The following is a 19,988-nucleotide window of genomic DNA, read 5'->3' as shown; positions in this document are numbered from 1 at the left end:
AGAATCTCAGGAATTAAGTAATCAGGGGTGGGGATTGTAAAGGAGAATCAGAGAAGCTGGTAACCTTCTTCTCTTGGACTTAATTACTATCTTGATTTTGCAACTTGATTTCAATCTGCATTATGTTTAAATACACTGCATCTCATATTCATTTTTCTTGTGCAGCAAATTTTACAGAAAATGGCTATAGGAGTTCTCCATCTTCCAAGTGCATTGAAGCATGAAAGGATTTTTAATTGCCACAGATAATATAATCTCTTGTCATTGGTGCAAGACTTTCCCATTTGAAGTTGCAGATGACATGGATTAGGGCGATGGCCAATAAAAATTGTCATAAATTTAATTTAATAAATCTTGCTCTCAACTTGATGAATTTTTAAGCTTAGCCAAACATTAGATATCCTGGGGATGAAGCAATTAACTGTCCTGCCGACATATTTACAAATTGTTTCCATTTTACTTTCTTTTTGCCATATCTTGCAGTATTGATTCAATTTACAGATGCAGACCAGAGGACGAACTCACAGACTGAAAGTAAACCACTTTAGGAGAATCTTAAACAATGATTTCACTCACCTTAAAGCAGAGCATAGATATTTGTGGTTTGACGGCACCTACCAGCCAGACACATCCATAGCAGAGTTCCAAGTCAGCTGCCTATAATATAAAGAGCAAACCTAACAAGAATAACTGGACAAATCCTGTGATAGAAACTTGGACTGACTTTCCATCTTCAGGATGGGGGGCTAAATTGATTAATAATAGCCCACTCTGACACAATAATAGTTATCATAACAAGAATGTTTGTTTTATTAATTTTTTAATTAGTGTTGAAATAACTGAAACAACTGAATTAAAAGGCGATACCCAAAAAAATCAAAAGCAAAAGAAAGCTTTAGAAATGAAGAAGGTATATATTTGATATACTAAGTCATGCATCGAAAGAATGCAAATTACAATGATCTCAAATAGAAATGGAGTTCACCATCAAAGAACCAAAAAATACGACTAAGTAAGAAGAAAATACTAAGTCCACAGATTCATAGGAGCAGCGTGCCACGAAGTCAGGTCAGCCAAAAACGCGCTGTCTTCGAACCAATTCCAATTTGGTTTAAAACACTGATTAGCTGGCAAAGTAAAGGAGTTCACTGATTCGTTACCAGAAATAAATGAGTTCAGATCAGTATGTGCAAACTGGTTGAATTCTCCATTATATGCCATAGAAAATGTATCCATTGATTCACTACCAGGGATTAATGAGTTCACTGCCTGTGTAGACGGCTGATAATCTTGATATGTATCGAGAGATTTTGGAGTTGGTGCAGTTGCCAAAAGTTCATGGTTGTCCTCTTTACCGACTACCATTAGATGTGGATTTTCAGATCTTGTATCAAAAACATCCGACCAGTCAAATAGATCATTCTCCTCGAATCCATGTACTTCTTCAAGTTTTGTGTCGAAACAAACGGAGTTATCTATAATCTGACTCTGACCAAAAGAAGCGGTTTCTTGGAAGAAGGATGGCTCTTTCGAACTAGCAATGGTATAGTCCATATAGTTTTGATCGTTCTTCTCAAATCCACGTATTTCTTCCAGTTGTGTGTCGAACCAAATGGGGTTATCTATAATCTGACTCTGTTCAAAGGAGGCAGTTTCTTGGAAGAAGGATGGCTCTTTCGAATTAGCAATGGTATGGTCCATAGAGTTTTGATCATTGGACTTAATCGACTGGATTTTCTTCCGTACTTCACATAACTTTGCATCAATCCTTCTAAGCAAATCTTGATCAGTAAACCCTGTCTTCTTCACTCCCTCAGAGACAACACATAATTTCTGTTTTTTATTACTGTGATCATCGCCACCACGATCAAGTTCTTGGGGTGGTTCCCTTTTCTTCTTGTCAACTGGGCAGTTTCTGTACGCTTCAATCACCCGCTGCACATCATTACGACTTTCTGGCCATGTTTCGATGGTTCCGTCTGGCCCAACGATAATGGCACAGGCCTTGACATTACAGAGTATAGAGAGTTCCTCGGTCTTCTTCTTGATGTAATCTTTCCGCCTCAAGAAACTCTTTTTGATGGCACTCGAAGCAGTTTTCTGATTCTTGTTTCTTGGCGCATTTTCCATGATTCCCTACAGTTTCTTGTAATCAGAAAAATGTCTTCTCCACACTAGAATTAAATAGAATAGTTAATACGGACAACACTATGAAAAATTATCATCAAGTACAAGTTGAGGCAATTAATACTCACCTTATTGAGAATCTGAGAATTTACAGAATTGATGATATGCAGAATTAGCACAGGAAAGTAGAGATCACAAAGAGAATAGTGATATCAAAAGCTTAAATCGGATTCTCTTCAATAGGAAAGAGGAATCAAGAAAGCAGACGTCAAGAAAATTTCTTCTCCAACCAAATAGAAGAAAAGGATGATGATTTCAGAATTATGCCGTTGGAGAGAAATTGGGGTTTTTATTGATATCTTAGATATGTGAAGTGTGTGTGTATAAATAACGAAGACTGAAGAGAATTTACCGTTGAGTTCTAAGGCGGTAAATTTCAAAATTAGCATTGTTGGCGCCTTGGCGGACAAGCGCTGTTTTATTTGATTTGATTTTGGGAATCCTGTTTGATCATTAAACGATGTCGTTTTCAGTTATTGTTTATTCCCTCGGCCATTTAATTACTACTGCGGTTCTAACTATTGCTCCTATCTTCCCATTTTCTCTTCAATTTCTCCAGTGGGTAAGAAACTTTATATTTTTCTATTGTCGCAAATTTAATTATAGGTAAGTAAATTGATTTTTGTCATTTTGTCATACGTAATCAAGGGTTTTGTGTGATGCCATGCCTCTTTTGGTAGAGAAACAAGAAATATTTATATTTAAGGGTTTTGTGGCCCTTTTTTTTTTTCTTTTTTCTTTTTTTAACTATTCAACATATGTAACATGGAATTGGGTCATTAGAAACTGAATTACAAATGTCCAATTTAAATTTATTATTTTGTGACTCTTGGTTGCAATGGCGCATTTTCATGTAAATAAGCTATCTTCAATTATAAAGTGATCGGTTGGGAGATGAATATTTTTTTTCCCTGATGGAGAAAAGCCTACAATTTGCATTTTAGGGTTTTAGCGTTTCAAGTTTGGGGCACTAAGGCCTGTCTCTTCATTTATTGCAGGGAGTTCTCTTTTGAGAAAAATTTCATTCCTCTTTGGAATTGGTACATCTTTTCTCCGTCCTTAAACTGTTGGTGGAATTTGCTATGTTGTTAGTTTAAGTTGCACCAAGTACAACTCTAAACTAGTGAAAGGTTCCTGCAATTGTCATTTTAATTATTAGAATATCCCAAAAACTATGTAGACGCGAGTTGCGATGCCAAAAATTGCATATACATGTTTTAATCACTATAAATTTACCTCGCATGGATACTTACTCTAAGAAATTGTTCTCTGTGGATAGAATAAGACTACCCACTTGTTGATGTAGGAGGAGAACCATACACACGGTTCTCTCCAAATGGGAAAACCTTAAGTAAGATTCTCTCCAAGGTCGAGAAGACAAGACTTCTCACTGTGTGTAGAAGGATGGGAGTGACTTTAATAAATATGAAAATAGTTTAGTAAAATCACATAATATATATGTTGACAAATACATGTGTAATTTTTTTTCCCCATTTTCCTCACATGAAAATTTTTATCTACTGCACTTTTGTTTATGCAATAGTAGAGTATAAATCAGAGATAGGAAATTCATCATTCTAACTGAAATAGAGAATCAGTAGAAGATTCAATTTACAAGAAAATCATGTAGCATATTTCTCATCATTCAATATGTTGTATGAGTTAGATTGTAAACACTTGTTGGATATAATAATTTAACTTTTGGTGGAACCTGAAAACTCATTTGCCCATTTTATGACGTGAAACTTGTTTAAAGCTCTCAGGATCTTAGTGGAGCTAACCGAAAAATCTACCATTCTTTTTATGATGCCAATTATTGTATCTAAGTTGGCTATTATGAATCAATTTAGGCCCCTTACCTAGAAGAACAAGGTTCTTTGATAAGTTCAACCGATGTGCCTAGACAATAAGATTATAAATGAGTATGATTGTGAGCCTAACGGCTGTGTTACCAATACTAATCCCTTATCTTTATTTGTACGAGTATTGCCCACCCCACCCTTCAAATTGAGGATCATGGCCTTATTATAACTTCACATTCTAAGCAATCTTTTGTCACCAGAATTGCTTTGATAAGGTCAAGTGAACATCTCCAGACTGTAAGATTTAACTGAGAAGGTTGTGAGATCCTATAACCATCACATACTCTAGCAGTGCTATCATTGCTGATACCCCATCTCTTCCCTTTTCTGCCCTCTCTTCTTGAATAAATAATGTAGAAGATTTTTGGATGGACTGAGTTTTCTTAGGTGTGTTTAAGAAATCTTATAATATCCATAAGACTAGAGTTGAGAACAAAGTGCACAGAAATGACTCACAGGTTCCATCTTTTAGGCTTTTGAATTGAACTGCAATGTTCTTTATTTCCATAATTTCCTCGTGCATCCATTTTTATACCAGCTCAAGAAATGCTTATTTGACATATATAGGATGAGTATTGTAAAATCAATGAGGCTAAGATGGATGGCCCACCTATGTGAGACTTAATAAAATTGAAAATGAAGATATTCACCACCAAGTGGAAGTGATACCAGTCCATTCAGTATTGAAACTCAGTTTGGTGTATATTCCCTAGTTAATATTGAAAGTCTGTCCAAATTTAATCAGTAGTCAGGACTTGCCCAGTCATTCTTGTTAGGTTCTGCTCTTTATGTTATGGACAGCTAACTTGGAACTCTGCTATAGATGTGACTGCCTAGTAGGTGCCATTTAAACCACACTTATCAGATATAGTTGTCCTCTGCTCTAAAGCTTGAGTGAAATCATTGTTCAAGCTTCTCCTCGAGTGGTTTACTTTCAGCTTTTGAGTTCATCCTCTGGTTTGCATCCATAAACTGAATTAATACTGCAAGATACAGCAAAAAGAAAGTAAAAACAGTATCAATTTGTAAATATATGCATGCAGGACTGTTGATTGCTTCATCCGGATATCTAATGTTTGGCTAAGCTTAAAAATTCATAAGGTTGAGAGCAAGATTTATTAAATTTAAATTTATGGCCATTTTTGTCGGCCATTGCTCTTATCCATGTCATCTGCAACTTCAAAAGAGAGAGTCTTGCATCAAAATGACAAGAGATGGCATTATTTGTGCCAATGATACTAAAGAATGATGGAGAACTCCTATAGCCGTTTTCTTTAAAATTTGCAAAACAAGAAAAATGAGCACGAGATGCATTGTATTTGAAACATAATTGCAGATTAAAATCAAGGTGCAAAACAAAGATAGTAATTAACTCCAAGAGAAGAAGTTTACCTGCTTTTCTGATTCTCCTTTACAGTCCTCACCCCAGATTACTTAACTATTGATATTCTTTACCATAATCTCCGCATGCAGCATACAGAACAATTAAATTACAAACTAATATGAAAATTAAAAGTATAAAAAAGAAGTGAATAATAACTGGAATCACAGATTTGGTTTACTTACTATTCATTTTTCATTCTAAATCCTCGGAAGGAACTTGTCATGCATTTTCATTCTCAACCAGAAAACGGTGCCCTGCATCCAGCATCTGAACCTAGAGAGAGAGAGAGAGAGAGAGAGAGAGATTTCCAAATTAGAATGATATTCATTCAACTAAGAATGCTTAGAGACCAAAGCTTCTAACATCTATTTTACCTCGATATATTCCACCCCCCTCCTTTTCGTCATCAATAATCCTTTCCTTTGTAGACTGGCTGAAATTTCTTGAGTTGTGCACTGGAAAAGTTAAATTGACAGGACTTTCAAGACATTTTAGTTAATCACATTCATAAAGATTTTAGCATTGTTCCTCAGTTAGAAGGTTATAGCAGAGAATGACAAGTAATTTCGTAAACTAAAATCTAGGATTAAACGTAGTAAGACTTATGAGACTCCCCAAAGATGAGCAACAACATTTGTCATATTGCTGCATTTAGATTAAGAGGAATGATATGATTTTTAGAAGATGACCATCTTCCTCGTTTTCTTATCAACTCTGTTGAACAAAATTTCTGCTATACCTCGGTCAGTGTTAAAGATGGCCACCTCCTCGAGAAGCTTTACATAATCTCCATCACTAACCATTTCACCCAATATTTGCAACATTGCGACACAGTAATTCCCTTTTTTCTTTATTCAGTTTGATTATGTAACTTGGGCTCGTGAAGCAGTTTATTTTCGCTGCATTTTTGCCGAAAATTGAAATCCCTCTGCAGTTAATTTACCATATAGTTGGTCCTCCACGTCTGCTTTTGAGATTAAGCATATGAGGATCCTTTGAAAACCTTCTACGGAGTTCCTTATGTTATCCTTTGTAAAAGACTATTTTCTTTTGCTTTGATTTCCTATAAAGTAATTCTATTATTTGTCATGTTTTTCAATTTACTATGACTTGGTAATAAGTTAGGAATCTCATAGTGGGCGCAATGAGAACTTGTTTGGCAGTCTACTTAGGTAAAAGCTGTCTTATTTATTTGTACTTTTTTTTCGGATGTTAACTAAGAAAAAATTTGTAGAAAGTGGATGAAATATCAATATTTGGTAGAATTTTAGGATTAATTAGCACCATATATCAACTCCAAGCACTACCTTCGAACATAATATTGATTGAATGAGTGGTGTCAGTAATAATGGAGTTACAAGCATCTTTGTCATCCCTCGACTTATGCTTGTCTATTTTGATAGTAATTGAAGCAGTTTGAAACAAGGAATTTAAGCGAAATCCGTAGAATAAGAAATTTGGAATCCATCAAATTATAAAGAAAAACAAATTTACGAAATTTTATTAATGAATGATAAAGAAAAATGAAATAACACCATTATTTATAAGGGTCTACATGTAAATGTAGTTTAAACAACTAAAATTAATGAAAACAAAGTTTAAACAAACTAAAATTATTGAAAGAAACCCAAAATAAATGAAATGGCGAAAATAGTGCCAAAATTTTAAAAATAATGTTTTGAGTCCTAAACAAACTTGAATGGCCAAAATTCATCGCACGTCACGGTATGGCGGTGAGTATTGTTCGTCTCGTCGTCTTCTTTTCAGAATAATCTTATGGGGCCAATCCGAAATTAGGATGTTTTCCCTCTACTATTACATTTTCTCTAACATGTCCTACATTAGTAATTTGAGTTGCTTTCAAAATAAGTAATGGATTAATTAGATTTCTTACTTCTTGTTCAATTGGTTTTTTCTTGACTTTATATTTTCCAACTTTCGATCATTTTTTTTCCTCTAGTAATGATGATCATATAATTTTCTTTCATGGGGAGAAATTGTTGAATAATTCGGGGGCCTTTAACTTCAAGAGGTTTTAAAGTCTTCTTTTTTGTAGCCGCAGATTTTCTTGGAAAATATTATATGAAACTCGATTGATTTGAAAAATAGTACAAGGTTAATATTGTGTTTCCCATTGTGACATGTGATCCATTTCTTATTTGATTATTGGCTTTGGCAAATGAAAATGATATAGAAAAATGAAGTAGCATGGCTCAAAGGAAAAAGTTAGGTTTGGATCTTGCACATAAAGGGTGGCCCGTTTCTTGTATGCTTCCTCTGGATCCAACAAATTTCTTACAGAAAGTTAAGGTATTTGTTTGTTACATATAATTCTCGCGTTAACCATTTAGTACAAGAATGCATGCACCCATGATACCAGGTGGAAAAGGTCAAAAAAGCAATATATTGGGTGAATTAATGGGCATGGCTACTGACATGGGTTCTGTACTTGACTGATCAATCATCTTCATAATTATATCATGCACAATCATCATTTTTGGTTAAAACTGGTGAAAAAAAACCTCTCCAACTAACTCTTGCATTTTTTCTTTTTAAATGACTCTTTTAATTGATACTTGTAAAAGAAAAAAAAAAATTCCATTTTAGCACATTTTCCATGTCCTTTCTTTTCTCACTTATTCTATCAAGGTGGCATCTATTGAAAGACATTAAGACAATTCATATTCTAATTATGTTTAGCTCGTATTTATAAACATTCAAATCTCTTGTTATTAGGTTTGGACATTTTAATTGGAACCGGAACTGGAGATTTCGATCTAGTTCCAAAAAAGTAAATTAGGAGTTGAAATCGAGAATTGAGAATCAATTGGGTTCGAGTAGGTTAATGATTTCTAAACTAGAACCGTGGATACTCAATTGAAACCGAATTTTATATATATTTTTAATAGATTGAGTAAAAAAAATATAATACCTAAACACCCTAATTTTGATAATACTTTGTCTAAAACTTTAAACTCTAACTTTAAGTAATTAAGATTGACTCTTACTTTTTTATCTCTCACTTCATATTAATTGTTGCATCCGTATGATTAAAATAGGTCACTATTCTACCCATTTTCATTTCTACAAAAGGGGGCCAAACGGGGGCTAAAAAAATTTCAATCATGCTACAGTTCAAATTCAGATTGGACATGCATGATTGAACAATTTGAAAAATTAAAACAAAAATACTCAATTATTATCTAACATACAATATTTCTCTTCACTCCCTTTTTTTAAGTCTGATTAAGTGGCTTTATTCAAAAAATTTGTTCAGGTTAAAGTGAGTAGCTGAAAATGATTGTGCAACATATATAATAATTTAAATAGATATAGTGAGTATTTGAGGCAAGTTATTTTGAAAGAATGTATTCTAAAATAGTAGATTGATGAAAAATGTGTTGTTAAATAAAGAGGAAAAGTTTCAAATTTACATGTAATATTATTTTATTGAAGAAGATGTGGTTGAAACAATGTCAAATAACTATTTAAGAATATTTTTAATTTTTTGAAATAATGCTGCTCAAACAAGGCCATAATGTTAGTGTCTGTTTTATTGTAAAGATGGAATTTAGGTGGAAAGAAAAAAATTCTAGTGAATTGAATTGCTTAGAAATTATTTTTCTGATAATTGTAAATTATTGTATTTGATTGGTATAATTTTTCATGTGAAAAATGTTGAAATAAAAGTATTTTTTGGTATTCGTTTGATTTTGTTTTACATGAAAATTGCCAATTAAAGGAATAGAATTTACTAGTATTGGGGATGAAATTTGTTTCTATTGCCAACAAAAAAATCAAGAAAATCATCCATCTTTTGGTGTTCGTTTGACTTTGTTTTAAATGGGAATTGTCAGTTAAAGGGATTTTTTTTATTTTTTTTTACAATAATTTTTAGAATTTGTTTCCATTACCAAAAAATAAAAATAAAAAAAGTGTTATAGTAGTCAAGAATTTCAATTCTCACCATTTGAATTACAGAAAATCCAAGAAAATAAAAACTTCAAGAAAATGAGGAACTTCAATTCCACGGAAAAAATAACCCTATCAAACAAGCAAATGTTTGGATAATGGCAACCAAATTCCATTTTTCATGAAAAAAGAAGAAGCAACAATCAAACGCTGCCTTAGATATAATTGAAATAGAATTCTTTAAATCAAATAAAAAAGGATACATCCTTACTCTCTTTCTCACACATCTTTTGTATATAAATCATTATAACTTCTATTATTTACAAATAGCATTATTCAATAAAAAAATAGCCTCAAGGTTTGCTTGAGAGTTTCGAGTTCCCGATTATGAACGTTTTTAAGGCATCAATTTTGAAAGTTTTTTAAAAGAATAAAATTACATATACGTTTTTTTAGTGAAATTTTATAGGTAGAATGTCGCGTTAAATATGAGAATCGAAGTCCTCGTGATAAAATTTTGCCACTTCCAATTTTAAATTACGTGAAAAGTTGTCATTTTAACATCATATTATTTAAGATTGAGTGAATGGGAGAGAAATATATAATATTATATTATAGTAAGTACAGGTGGTGTGTGGATAAGGACAGACGCTTTTGTCGTTTGGTTGAGTTCGATCACACTTTGTGATTCTCATATCAGTCCTGCTACACGAATAGGGATTGAAAATAAGATTTAGGGTCTGTTTGATTGCAAAGATGAAATTTGGGTGAAAAGAAAATAAATTTCAGGGAATTGAATTGTCTAGAAATTATTTTCCTGAAAATTGTAAATTATTGTGTTTGATTGGTATAATTTTTTACGTGAAAAATATTGAAACAAAAGTGTTATTGGTATTCGTTTAGTTTTGTTTTATATGAAAATTGTCAACTAAAAGGATAGATTTTATTGGTATTGGGGATGAAACTTGTTTCCATTGCAAAAAAAAAAAGTTCAAGAAAATCATCTATCTTTTGATGTTTGTTTAGCTTTGTTTTCATAGAATTGCCAATTAAAGGGATTTTTTTTTACAATAATTCTTAGAATTTGTTTCCATAGCAAAAAATAAAAATAAAAATATCGTAAATGGGATTTTAGTTAGAATTCTAATTTATCAAAAAGGTGGAATTCGGCTGAGGTGGCAAGGAAAGCAAGAAAATGAATTCTAGGGAAAAAATTGCTATCGAACAAGTGCAAAAGTGAAAGTTAGAAAACCAATTCCTACTTTCATGGAAAATGTTGGTTAATCAAACGGAGCCTTAATTCCAAGTGGTGTGGCAACAATTAAAAAATAAAAATAATAAAAAAAAATTGCTTAGTCGTCGCACGTGAAGCCATTGGTATTCCATTTTCCCCAAATATTACAACTTCCATCTTTACCCATTTCGACACTCAGACGGAGGTGACGCTGCGACTCTAGCAGCACTTCCACCGCCAATTTCGTCTCCTCATGATTCAAAATCTCCAGCCATACTTCGGTGGAAGGTTTAGCCGCCGCTCCGAAAAGATTTTGCCATCACGGACTTGAAGATCTCCGGCCGCCGACGAGCATCACAGCACATCTAGGGATCTTGTTTTCTTTAAGGTTGCATTCAATGCAGTAAGTTAATGGGTGCAATACTTGAGAAGTTGGGTCCTTTTTAAGTTTGTTGGCTGTTGAATATCTCTAAACGTTTATTGATTTGCAAGCTTATTTGCTTGAACTGATACGCGATAGTGAATTATGTTTATCTTCACACAGTAAGACAAGATGGTATGCAATGGGCATAAACTCCCAAGAACATCATCTGTTTGTTTATTTGGTAAAAGCTTCAAAGAGAGGCATATTCAAAGAGAGTCGCTTGTTTATTTGGTAAAATCTTCAAAGAGAGGCATATTCAAAGATAGTCAAACATCACCAGTTTAACATCAAAATGGAAAATTGCTCTTTGTTATACTCTACTACTTTACGAGTATGGTTTTGAGATAACAACTTTAACTGTAAAAATGATGACAATTTCAAAAAACAAAGAACTCAATTAGTTCCAACAATACATGGCCAAAACACGAACAGAATGCACGGACTCATTTACAAAAACATTGCTGGACCAAATATTGAGCAAATTCCTACAAGATTCATTTTCAAACAATAGCATCCAAACAACTCTAAAAGGTTCGACCACTAAGAACCTGTGTTCCCAGTTACACAGCAGAATCACCATATTTAGTCAGAGATTGATATCAAAGCTGCCTTAATGTTGGCAACGATGGCGAAACGCGGTCAAGCGAGGTCGACGACTAAACTCGCACTATCGATGTAGGAATTCGAAGGCGAGAAAATGAGCACTGAGGTTGGAATTTCAGAAACTTGGCCGAAAGAGCAGCTGCTGAGGATCGGATGTCCAATCGCTTCTTCGTTTAAGGGATTTGAGCAGGGAGGTTTCGCCTTGGAGATGTTGGAGAATTGGGGTAAAAGTATTTTAGCATTTGTTGAATTATTAGTTCGGCTATTTCCCACACACCTGCTGCCCATGCCCATTTCCCTACCATATAAAAAAGGAGATGTGAGGACACTGTAAAAAGCAACAGTGTCTTGATCCATCTTTATTGTAACATTTTTTTGTTTGTTTTTTTTAATTTGGGGACAAAAAACGAAGCCGTTTGCTTGATCTATATTTTATTTTATTGTACACTACCTATGAATTTACTGCCACACGCAATTTTCATTCATTCCCACTCCAATATAGATATATATAGTAGGGATATAAGAAAAATATCACTTTTATATTAAAAAAAAAGATAGAGATAAAATGCTACAGAAATTTTTTTTACAACATATTACATGTAAGTAAAAAATTTGAAGAGAAAATAATTAAATCCCTACTATATAAAAAAGGGGAATGTGATGGCACTGTAGAAAGTAATAGTGTCTTGATCCATCTTTACTGTAGCATTTTTTTTTTGTTTTTTTTTTCCAATTTGGGGGCCAAAAACGACGCCGTTTGCTTGATATATATTTTATTTTATTGTACACTACCTCCAAATTTACTGCAATACGCAATTTTCATTCCTCCCCACTTCGATATAGATATATATAGTAGGGATATAAGAAAAAAATATCACTTTTATATTATAAAAAAAAGATAGAGATAATATGCTACAAAAAATTTTTTTACACTATATTACTTGTAAGTAAAAAATTTGAAGAGAAAAGAATTAAAGAGAATTATTAAATTGGAAAAAAAAAATTAAAACTAAAACTACACAGCAAAAAAAATAAAAAAAAGAAAAGGTAATATCTCCTTGCACGGAGCAAACACCTCTGTGCACGGAGACACTGTCTCTGTGCACGGAGGGGAAAAGAAAAAAAAATATATTGTTGGGGCCTCCGTGCACAGAGGCAGGTGTCTCCATGCACGGAGACAATCTCCGTGCATGGAGACAAAATTTAGAGAAATAATTTTTTTTTTTACTTATGTTCTTGTGTTCATTTTCATGCTCATTATGGAATATCAAATGAAATCGAAATATTACATTCTTAATATCGTTTTGAAGTACTCGCGGTATAGTATTTCACGTTGTTGACGGTGAGTGAAACGGTCAATCATAGCAAATGTTATGGGACGTTAAAGTAGGCATTTTCAAACTATATTTTGAAATTTTCGATAACAAGCTAAATTTAAAAATTCATTGAAAATTGTACGATAGTCGAATCGATAAATGTTTTACATTCTCTCGAAACTCATTTTGAGAATTATATCGTAGAGATATCGAATGATCTAAATAGATATTGAAAATAGTTAAACGGAGATTAAACGTATGTGTTAATAAATACGCATAAGTCGTTTTTCTTTAAAAAATCAATTATTTTATTACTATTTCGAAATTTTCGATAACAAGCTAACTTTAAAATTTCGTCGAAAATTGTACGATAGTCGAATCGATAAGTGTTTTACATTCTCTCGAAACTCATTTTGAGAACTATATCGTAGAGATATCGAATGATCTAAATAAATATCGAATATAGTTAAACGGAGATTAAACGTATGTGTTAAAAATGTGTATACGTCGTTTTTTCTTAAAAAAATCAATTATTTTATTACTATTTATTCCTTTTTTGCAACAATTTTCTCAATGCATCATTTTGCTCAAAAAAATTATGTGGTATGACGGAAATTTTTTTCTCCATGCACGGAGGAACGCGTCATTTTTGCTCCCCACTTCGAAAAAAATGAAATTTTAAATAATTGAAAAAAATTTATGTCATACCGCATAATTTTTTTTGAGCAAAATGATGTATTGAGAAAAATGTTGCGAAAAAATAATAAATAGTAATAAAAAAATTAATTTTTTAAGAAAAACGAGAATAATTTCAGACAATATTTAATTTTATAGTAATATTTTTAGTAATATTGAATTTTTTAAATTAAATTTATCTAAATATTACTTTGGATTAAATATTAACTCAAGTTTTAAGTATATATATTTTTAAAATATATATATAGTATAAAAAAGTATTGACTTTTATTTAAAAAAGAAAAAAAAAAAAGAGGAAGCCTCCACGCACGAGACATGAGGTCTCCGTGCACGGGGACTCTGTGCATGGAGACCCAGAGACCATGAGAGAAATTGAATTTTTTTTTTATACTTATGTTTTTGTGTTCATTTTCACGCTTATTACGGGATATCGAACGAAATCGAAATATTACATTCTTAATATCGTTATGAAGTACTCGCGACATAGTATTGTACGTCGTTAACGGTGCGTGAAACGATCAATCATAGCAAATGTTATGGGACGTCAAAGTAAGCATTTTCAAACTGTATTTCGAAATTTTCGATAACAAACTAACTTTAAAAATTTATCTACGATTGTACGATAGTTGAATCGATAAATGTTTTACATTCTCTCGAAACTCATTTTGAGAACTTATCGTAGAGACATCGAATGATCTAAGTAGATATCAAAAATAGTTAAACGGACATTAAACGTATGTGTTAAAAAATACGCATAAGTCATTTTTTCTTAAAAAAATTAATTATTTTATTACTATTTTGAAATTTTCGATAACAAGCTAACTTTAAAATTTTATCGACGATTGTACGATAGTCAAATTGATAAATGTTTTACATTCTCTTGAAACTTATTTTGAGAACTATATCATAGAGATATTGAATGATCTAAATAAATATCGAAAATAGTTAAACGGAGATTAGACGTATGTGTTAAAAAATACGTTTTTTCCTTAAAAAATCAATTATTTTTTTCTTTTTAATTCTTTTCTCTTCCAAATAAAACTTAATTTTTCAGTTTTAATAAAAAATTTATTTGTAAGTTAAAAAAATTGAAGAGAAAAGAATTAAAAATAATTATATATAGTGTGATCTCCGTGCACAGAGGATTATTTAATTTTTTTTTTGTACTTTTCCGTTATCTATTTTCATACGCTATGGCCAAGCCTTTTTAAATTAACTCATTTGCTTATATTATTATATTATATATATAGTGTAAGAGAGGCAATGTGAATCTATGTAACACGCAACTTTCCATACCTCCCCCCTTACTTCGTGCTGACAACTTTTATAAGGTATATATATATATATATATATATCACTTTTAGTAAAAAAAAAATTTTAAAATAAACATATTAACAAAAAATATTTCTAATATATGTAAAAATTACTTATATAAGTAAAAACATTCGTTTAAAATTATTTAGAAGTAAAAAACAAAATTAAGTTATGAAAATTAAGTGAAGAATATATAAATATTATTTAATTAAAATTGAAATTTTTACTTTATAAATAATTGGTTTTTTTTATCAATTTATTTAAATTTCTTTTTAATTCTTTTCTCTTTCGAATAAAATTTATTAAAATTTTTTTTTTCAAATTCTTTTGCCCTACCAACTTTGGAGTGACTGTTGTATCGTCCGAAGAATAAGCCTGCTATTAGGGTTCTAATTCTTACACCAACAAGGGAGCCAATCATCCAGTAAGTGCCACTTCAGTTATTTTACGTGCGAACTTGAGTTTGTTATTTAAATGTTTTTGTATGTGGATATTCTCTTTCAATTTACAACTACATGTGTTATTTTTGAACTACAAGTATAGCCTCTCGAATCGCAGTTGCTAAAGAAAAACATTTTGCGAAATTCAATTTACAATTTATTTGCAATATCAGATAAAAAAATATCTTCATCTACACTAAACAAAAAATACAATAAATAATTAAAAATAAATTATCGTTGACATATACACAATCACAATATTCATTATACTTATTTATAAGAATAAAAGTAAATTATCGTGACATATATACAGTCGATCAAAGGATGAGAATCAAACAAACATTTTTTATTTCCAAATACTTTTTGTACAATCTATAAATTCTACGCTAGTAAAACCAAAATAAATATAAAACTCGTGTAACGCACGATACGCAGACTAGTTCTAATAACTCAAAAGGACATGTCAACACATTTAAAACCCTGCCAATAATGATGGTCATTGACCCTATCTTCTTCGATACCCAATCAATCAATCAAAATAAACCATGTTTGTATTCCATTAATTTTAATTCCATTACATTTCATTTTTCTCTATCCTATTTTCAACCACACAATTTGTCATAAAATAATATTACATGTAAATCTAAAACTTTTCATTCTTTTTCAACCACTAATTTTTAAAAAAAATATTATTCCACCCATTAAATTTTCCACATAATGGAGACAAACAGGAGCTAAGAGTTCTGCTATCGGAACAGAGGAGCTGATCGCTCCCCTGACCGAACCCCACAAATGGGGGGAGGCGGTAGGTCCTCTTTTTTTGCGGGCCCCACCCCCATTTGTGGGGCCGCCTCCCTGTTAGAGAAGCTTTGTTCTCAAAATAAAACTTTTATCTATATATCCTATTTTTGTCATTCTATCCCCACCATTCCACTCTCATTTAATTAGTTATTGATATTTTAAAATCAACTCGAAAAATATATAGAGTCAAAGATCAAAATGTTAATAAGGATAAAATTGGTAGAAAATATTGATAAATCAACTGTACCAACTTATATATAAAATTGTAAATTAATTGGCACTTTGCCTGCATTTGACACTACTTTTTTTATAAAATTGTTTTTAATAAGTAATCAACTAGACACTGGTTGAATCGATCAGTCAAAAAAAAAAAAAAACAGTTAAAACAACAAACATATTAATTTTATTGTGTCGATAATGAAGTTTGCAGTTTGTTTCTACCTTCAACAAGTTGAATTGTTCTTTTAAATTGTTTGATTTTTGAGAGACTATATCAACTTTTGTATTGTATTTTAGAAGATCAATATTGTCAAGAGAAATAGTACAAAGTGATCATAGTTTATCATATTTAAAGTTATGGGATTTTACGCTAGATAAACTAAGGTATACCTTGACATTTTTTTTTTATTGAAATTTTATTTTCTTTTTATATACGTTTCAATTTAGAATGATGGAAGGACCCTTTATCCTTTTGTACTTTTCAAAATTTCTAGTAAAATGGGTTAGGCTAATAAGAAAATAGATGAAATTCATTCATTTGGATGAACACCATCTATTTTCTGAAGTTTAAAAATAAATAGGCAGAGAGAGAGAGAGAGAGAGAGAGAGAGAGAGAGAGAGAGAGAGAGAGAAATTAAAGATGGAAAATTTTTGTTGCTGTTTATCAAAATAATAATTCAGCATTTAGATAACGTTATACAATGATACATATGTATTCAATGGGATTATCATCATGTGAAGTGTCATTAAATTTTAGAGTCGATAAAAGTGAGTCTCGTAACTATATTTTAATCTAAATATAAGTCAATAAATAATTTTAATCATATATTTTATGAGATTCACAAATTCTAATCTAATATTTATCATTTTTTATTAAAAAATTGATTTTAGTTCTTACCTAACATGGACGAAATGCACAATTAATCATTAGGTTTGGTAGTAAAGTTAGTGGTGCAAATTCTCCTCGTCTTTTGTTTGTCCCCAAAATTTTAATATATATAATGTGTATATAATCTCATTGGATGGATGTGTAAAACTATATAATAGAAATTACAAAAAATGTGCATAGTGTAAGCTCCCGTTTGGTTTAGCTTGAAAAGTTGAAAAAAATTAAATCAAAGTCAATAATTTTAATTACACATTTTACAGAACTCACAATTTTTATCAATTTTATAGCCACACATTTTATCAACTTTTGTCAACATCTACTTAAAATCTATTTTTTCCTCAAATTCATGTTTAACCATACATTCTTTTAATTAGATACATCTAAAATTCTTTCCTTATTTTTTGTTGTGTAACCAAACAAACTCTAATTATGTTGTGTAAATTTCATTAATCCTCTATTTCGCCTTTATTTCTTAAAACTTATTTTTAATCGCATTCTTCCAATAAAATAATTTTATACATGAATTCATAACTTTTTTTTACTTTTTTTAATATTAAAATTTTTAAATAAATCACTTTCATAATCTATTTTCGAAAAATCTCTACCAGCACAGCTAAATTATTATTTTCAGTAGATTCGATTAAGATACGAAATAAATATTATTCAACTCTGAAAAAAGAAACAAATATCAATTATGAAAAATAGGAAATATAGAATAAAATAAATAATTGCTTGCTAACCAACACAAGGAACCCAACTTCCATGTTGAATAGAATTGAGCTCAAAGTTGGGACAGTCGAGTTAGTTAGGCTCAATCCATTTCCCGAAAAACTTTGTGACTAATTTCGCAGTTATGGATATTGCTCGTAATTTTTCCTGTTAGGTAAAAGAAGTGTAAAAATGGCGGGAGTCCTTGTACCCAACAAAACCAAAAACTAATACAAATGACATGTAAAATGAACAAAATAATGAAGCTCATCTCATTTTTGCACAGAAATATCCCCCGTTTCGCAATTTCGAGAACCATTTATGAATCCAGAACCTTAACTTCAGTAATGAATTCCAATCATCTTGAATCAACACTTGATTCAATCCACTCAATTCAATTAAATCCGTTTTTCCACCTTTTAAATCTTTGCAAGCTCAGATTTTGCTTCTTATAAATTGATGATTACATGGTACTTTATGAATGATTTGTTTGATGAGATTATTGGGTTTTATGAGTTTATGAGGACTTTTATTGTACTGGATAACATTGTGTTTTCTATCGTGTTGAAGGCATGTAGAGAGTTGAGGAATTTTAGTGAAGGGAGGAATTGCATGGTTATATATTTAAGGTGGGGATACGTGATAATTTTGTATTGATTGGCCTTGTTTATATGTATACTAAGTGCCGTGATACTGAAACTGCTCGCAAAGTTTTTTATAGGATTTTGAATAGAAACGTAGTTTGTTGGACATCAATGATTGCTGGGTATGTTCAGAATGATTGTGCTCAAGAAGGGTTAGTTTTGTTTAACCAGATGAGAGATGGCTTGGCCGAAGGAAATGAGTACACTTTTGGGAGTGTAGTGATAACATGTGCAAAGTCAGGGGCTTTGCATCAGGGGAAGTGGGTGCATGGGTATGTGATCAAGAATGGGATTGAGGTGAACTCATACTTAGTTGCTGCTCTTGTGGATATGTATGTGAAGGGTAGCACAATTAGAGAAGCCCGTTTGATTTTTAATGAGCTCTCCATTATTGATCTTGTTTCATGGACTGTCATGATCATTGGTTATGCCCAGAGTGGCTATGCAGAAGATGCATTGCTGTTGTTTACAGACAAGACATGGCAAGATGTTATGCCGAATTCAGTTACCTTGGCTAGCATTCTTTCAGCTTGTGCACAATCACCCAATCTGAAGTTGGGTGCGTCAGTTCATAGTCAAGCTATTAAGCTTCGATTAGATGATGCTAATGTGACCAATGCTCTAGTGGACATGTATGCAAAGCATCGTAGATTATTTAGTTGAGAATATTTCAGATAAGAATGTGATTGCGCGGAACTCAATAATTAGTGGATATTCTCAAAATGGATCTGTTTATGAGGCACTGAAATTGTACCATTGAATGAGATCGGATTTCATCCAACCTTATTGCGTAACAATGGTGGCTGTCCTTTCAGCTCGTGCTTTCCTTGGGGATATCGGATTTGGTTCTTCTCTTCATGCCTATTCTATCAGAGGGGTTTTTGTCAGCCAAGAATATCTATGTTGGTACAGCACTTCTAAATTTATATGCCAAATGTCGTGATGCTGAGTCTGCTCGGGGTTTTTTGGACAGGATGACAAAGAAGAACACGGTAAAATGGAGTGCTATGATCAGCGGTTATGGAACAGACGGGGATGCTAACAATGGCCTGACCATTTTCTGTGATATGCTTCAGGAAAACATAGAACCAACTGATGTAATTTTCACAAACATCCTATCTGCCTGCAGCCATACCGGAATGATTAAAGAGGGGTGGAGATACTTTAATAAAATGTGCAAGGTATATAATATTGTTCCCTCAATGAGACATTATGTATGTATGGTCAATTTATTTTCTTGTTCTGGCAGGCTCGAGGAAGCCTTTGTTTTTATTGAGAAAATGCCTATTCACCACGCTGTTACTGTATCTTGGGGACTTGGCAGTACAAAAAATGCTCAAGTTGCATCCTCGTGA

General features: G+C 31.9%; 1 protein-coding gene and 1 pseudogene across 1 annotated transcript; one reads left to right on the top strand and one right to left on the bottom strand.

Moving 5' to 3' along the window:
* Positions 1-969: 969 nt before the first annotated feature.
* LOC111409670 lies at positions 970-2,462 on the bottom strand. The gene is made up of 2 exons (XM_023039690.1): positions 2,256-2,462; positions 970-2,174 (listed from the first exon to the last, which is right to left on the bottom strand). Exon 2 carries the CDS (start codon positions 2,128-2,130, stop codon positions 1,027-1,029), a length of 1,104 nt encoding a protein of 367 aa, XP_022895458.1. The 5' UTR covers positions 2,131-2,174; positions 2,256-2,462; the 3' UTR covers positions 970-1,026.
* Positions 2,463-18,448: 15,986 nt separating this feature from the next.
* Positions 18,449-19,988, top strand: LOC111409572 (annotated as a pseudogene).

The sequence above is a fragment of the Olea europaea genome, chromosome 14, assembly GCF_002742605.1.
Source record: "Olea europaea var. sylvestris chromosome 14, O_europaea_v1, whole genome shotgun sequence".
In the NCBI taxonomy this organism is placed as follows: domain Eukaryota; kingdom Viridiplantae; phylum Streptophyta; class Magnoliopsida; order Lamiales; family Oleaceae; genus Olea; species Olea europaea.
This window is presented reverse-complemented; position numbering and strand designations above follow the sequence as displayed.

What these genes read in the sequence shown, in the direction of transcription:
- LOC111409670 (XM_023039690.1), bottom strand. Translation starts at nt 2,130, where the DNA reads ATGGAAAATGCGCCAAGAAACAAGAATCAGAAAACTGCTTCGAGTGCC.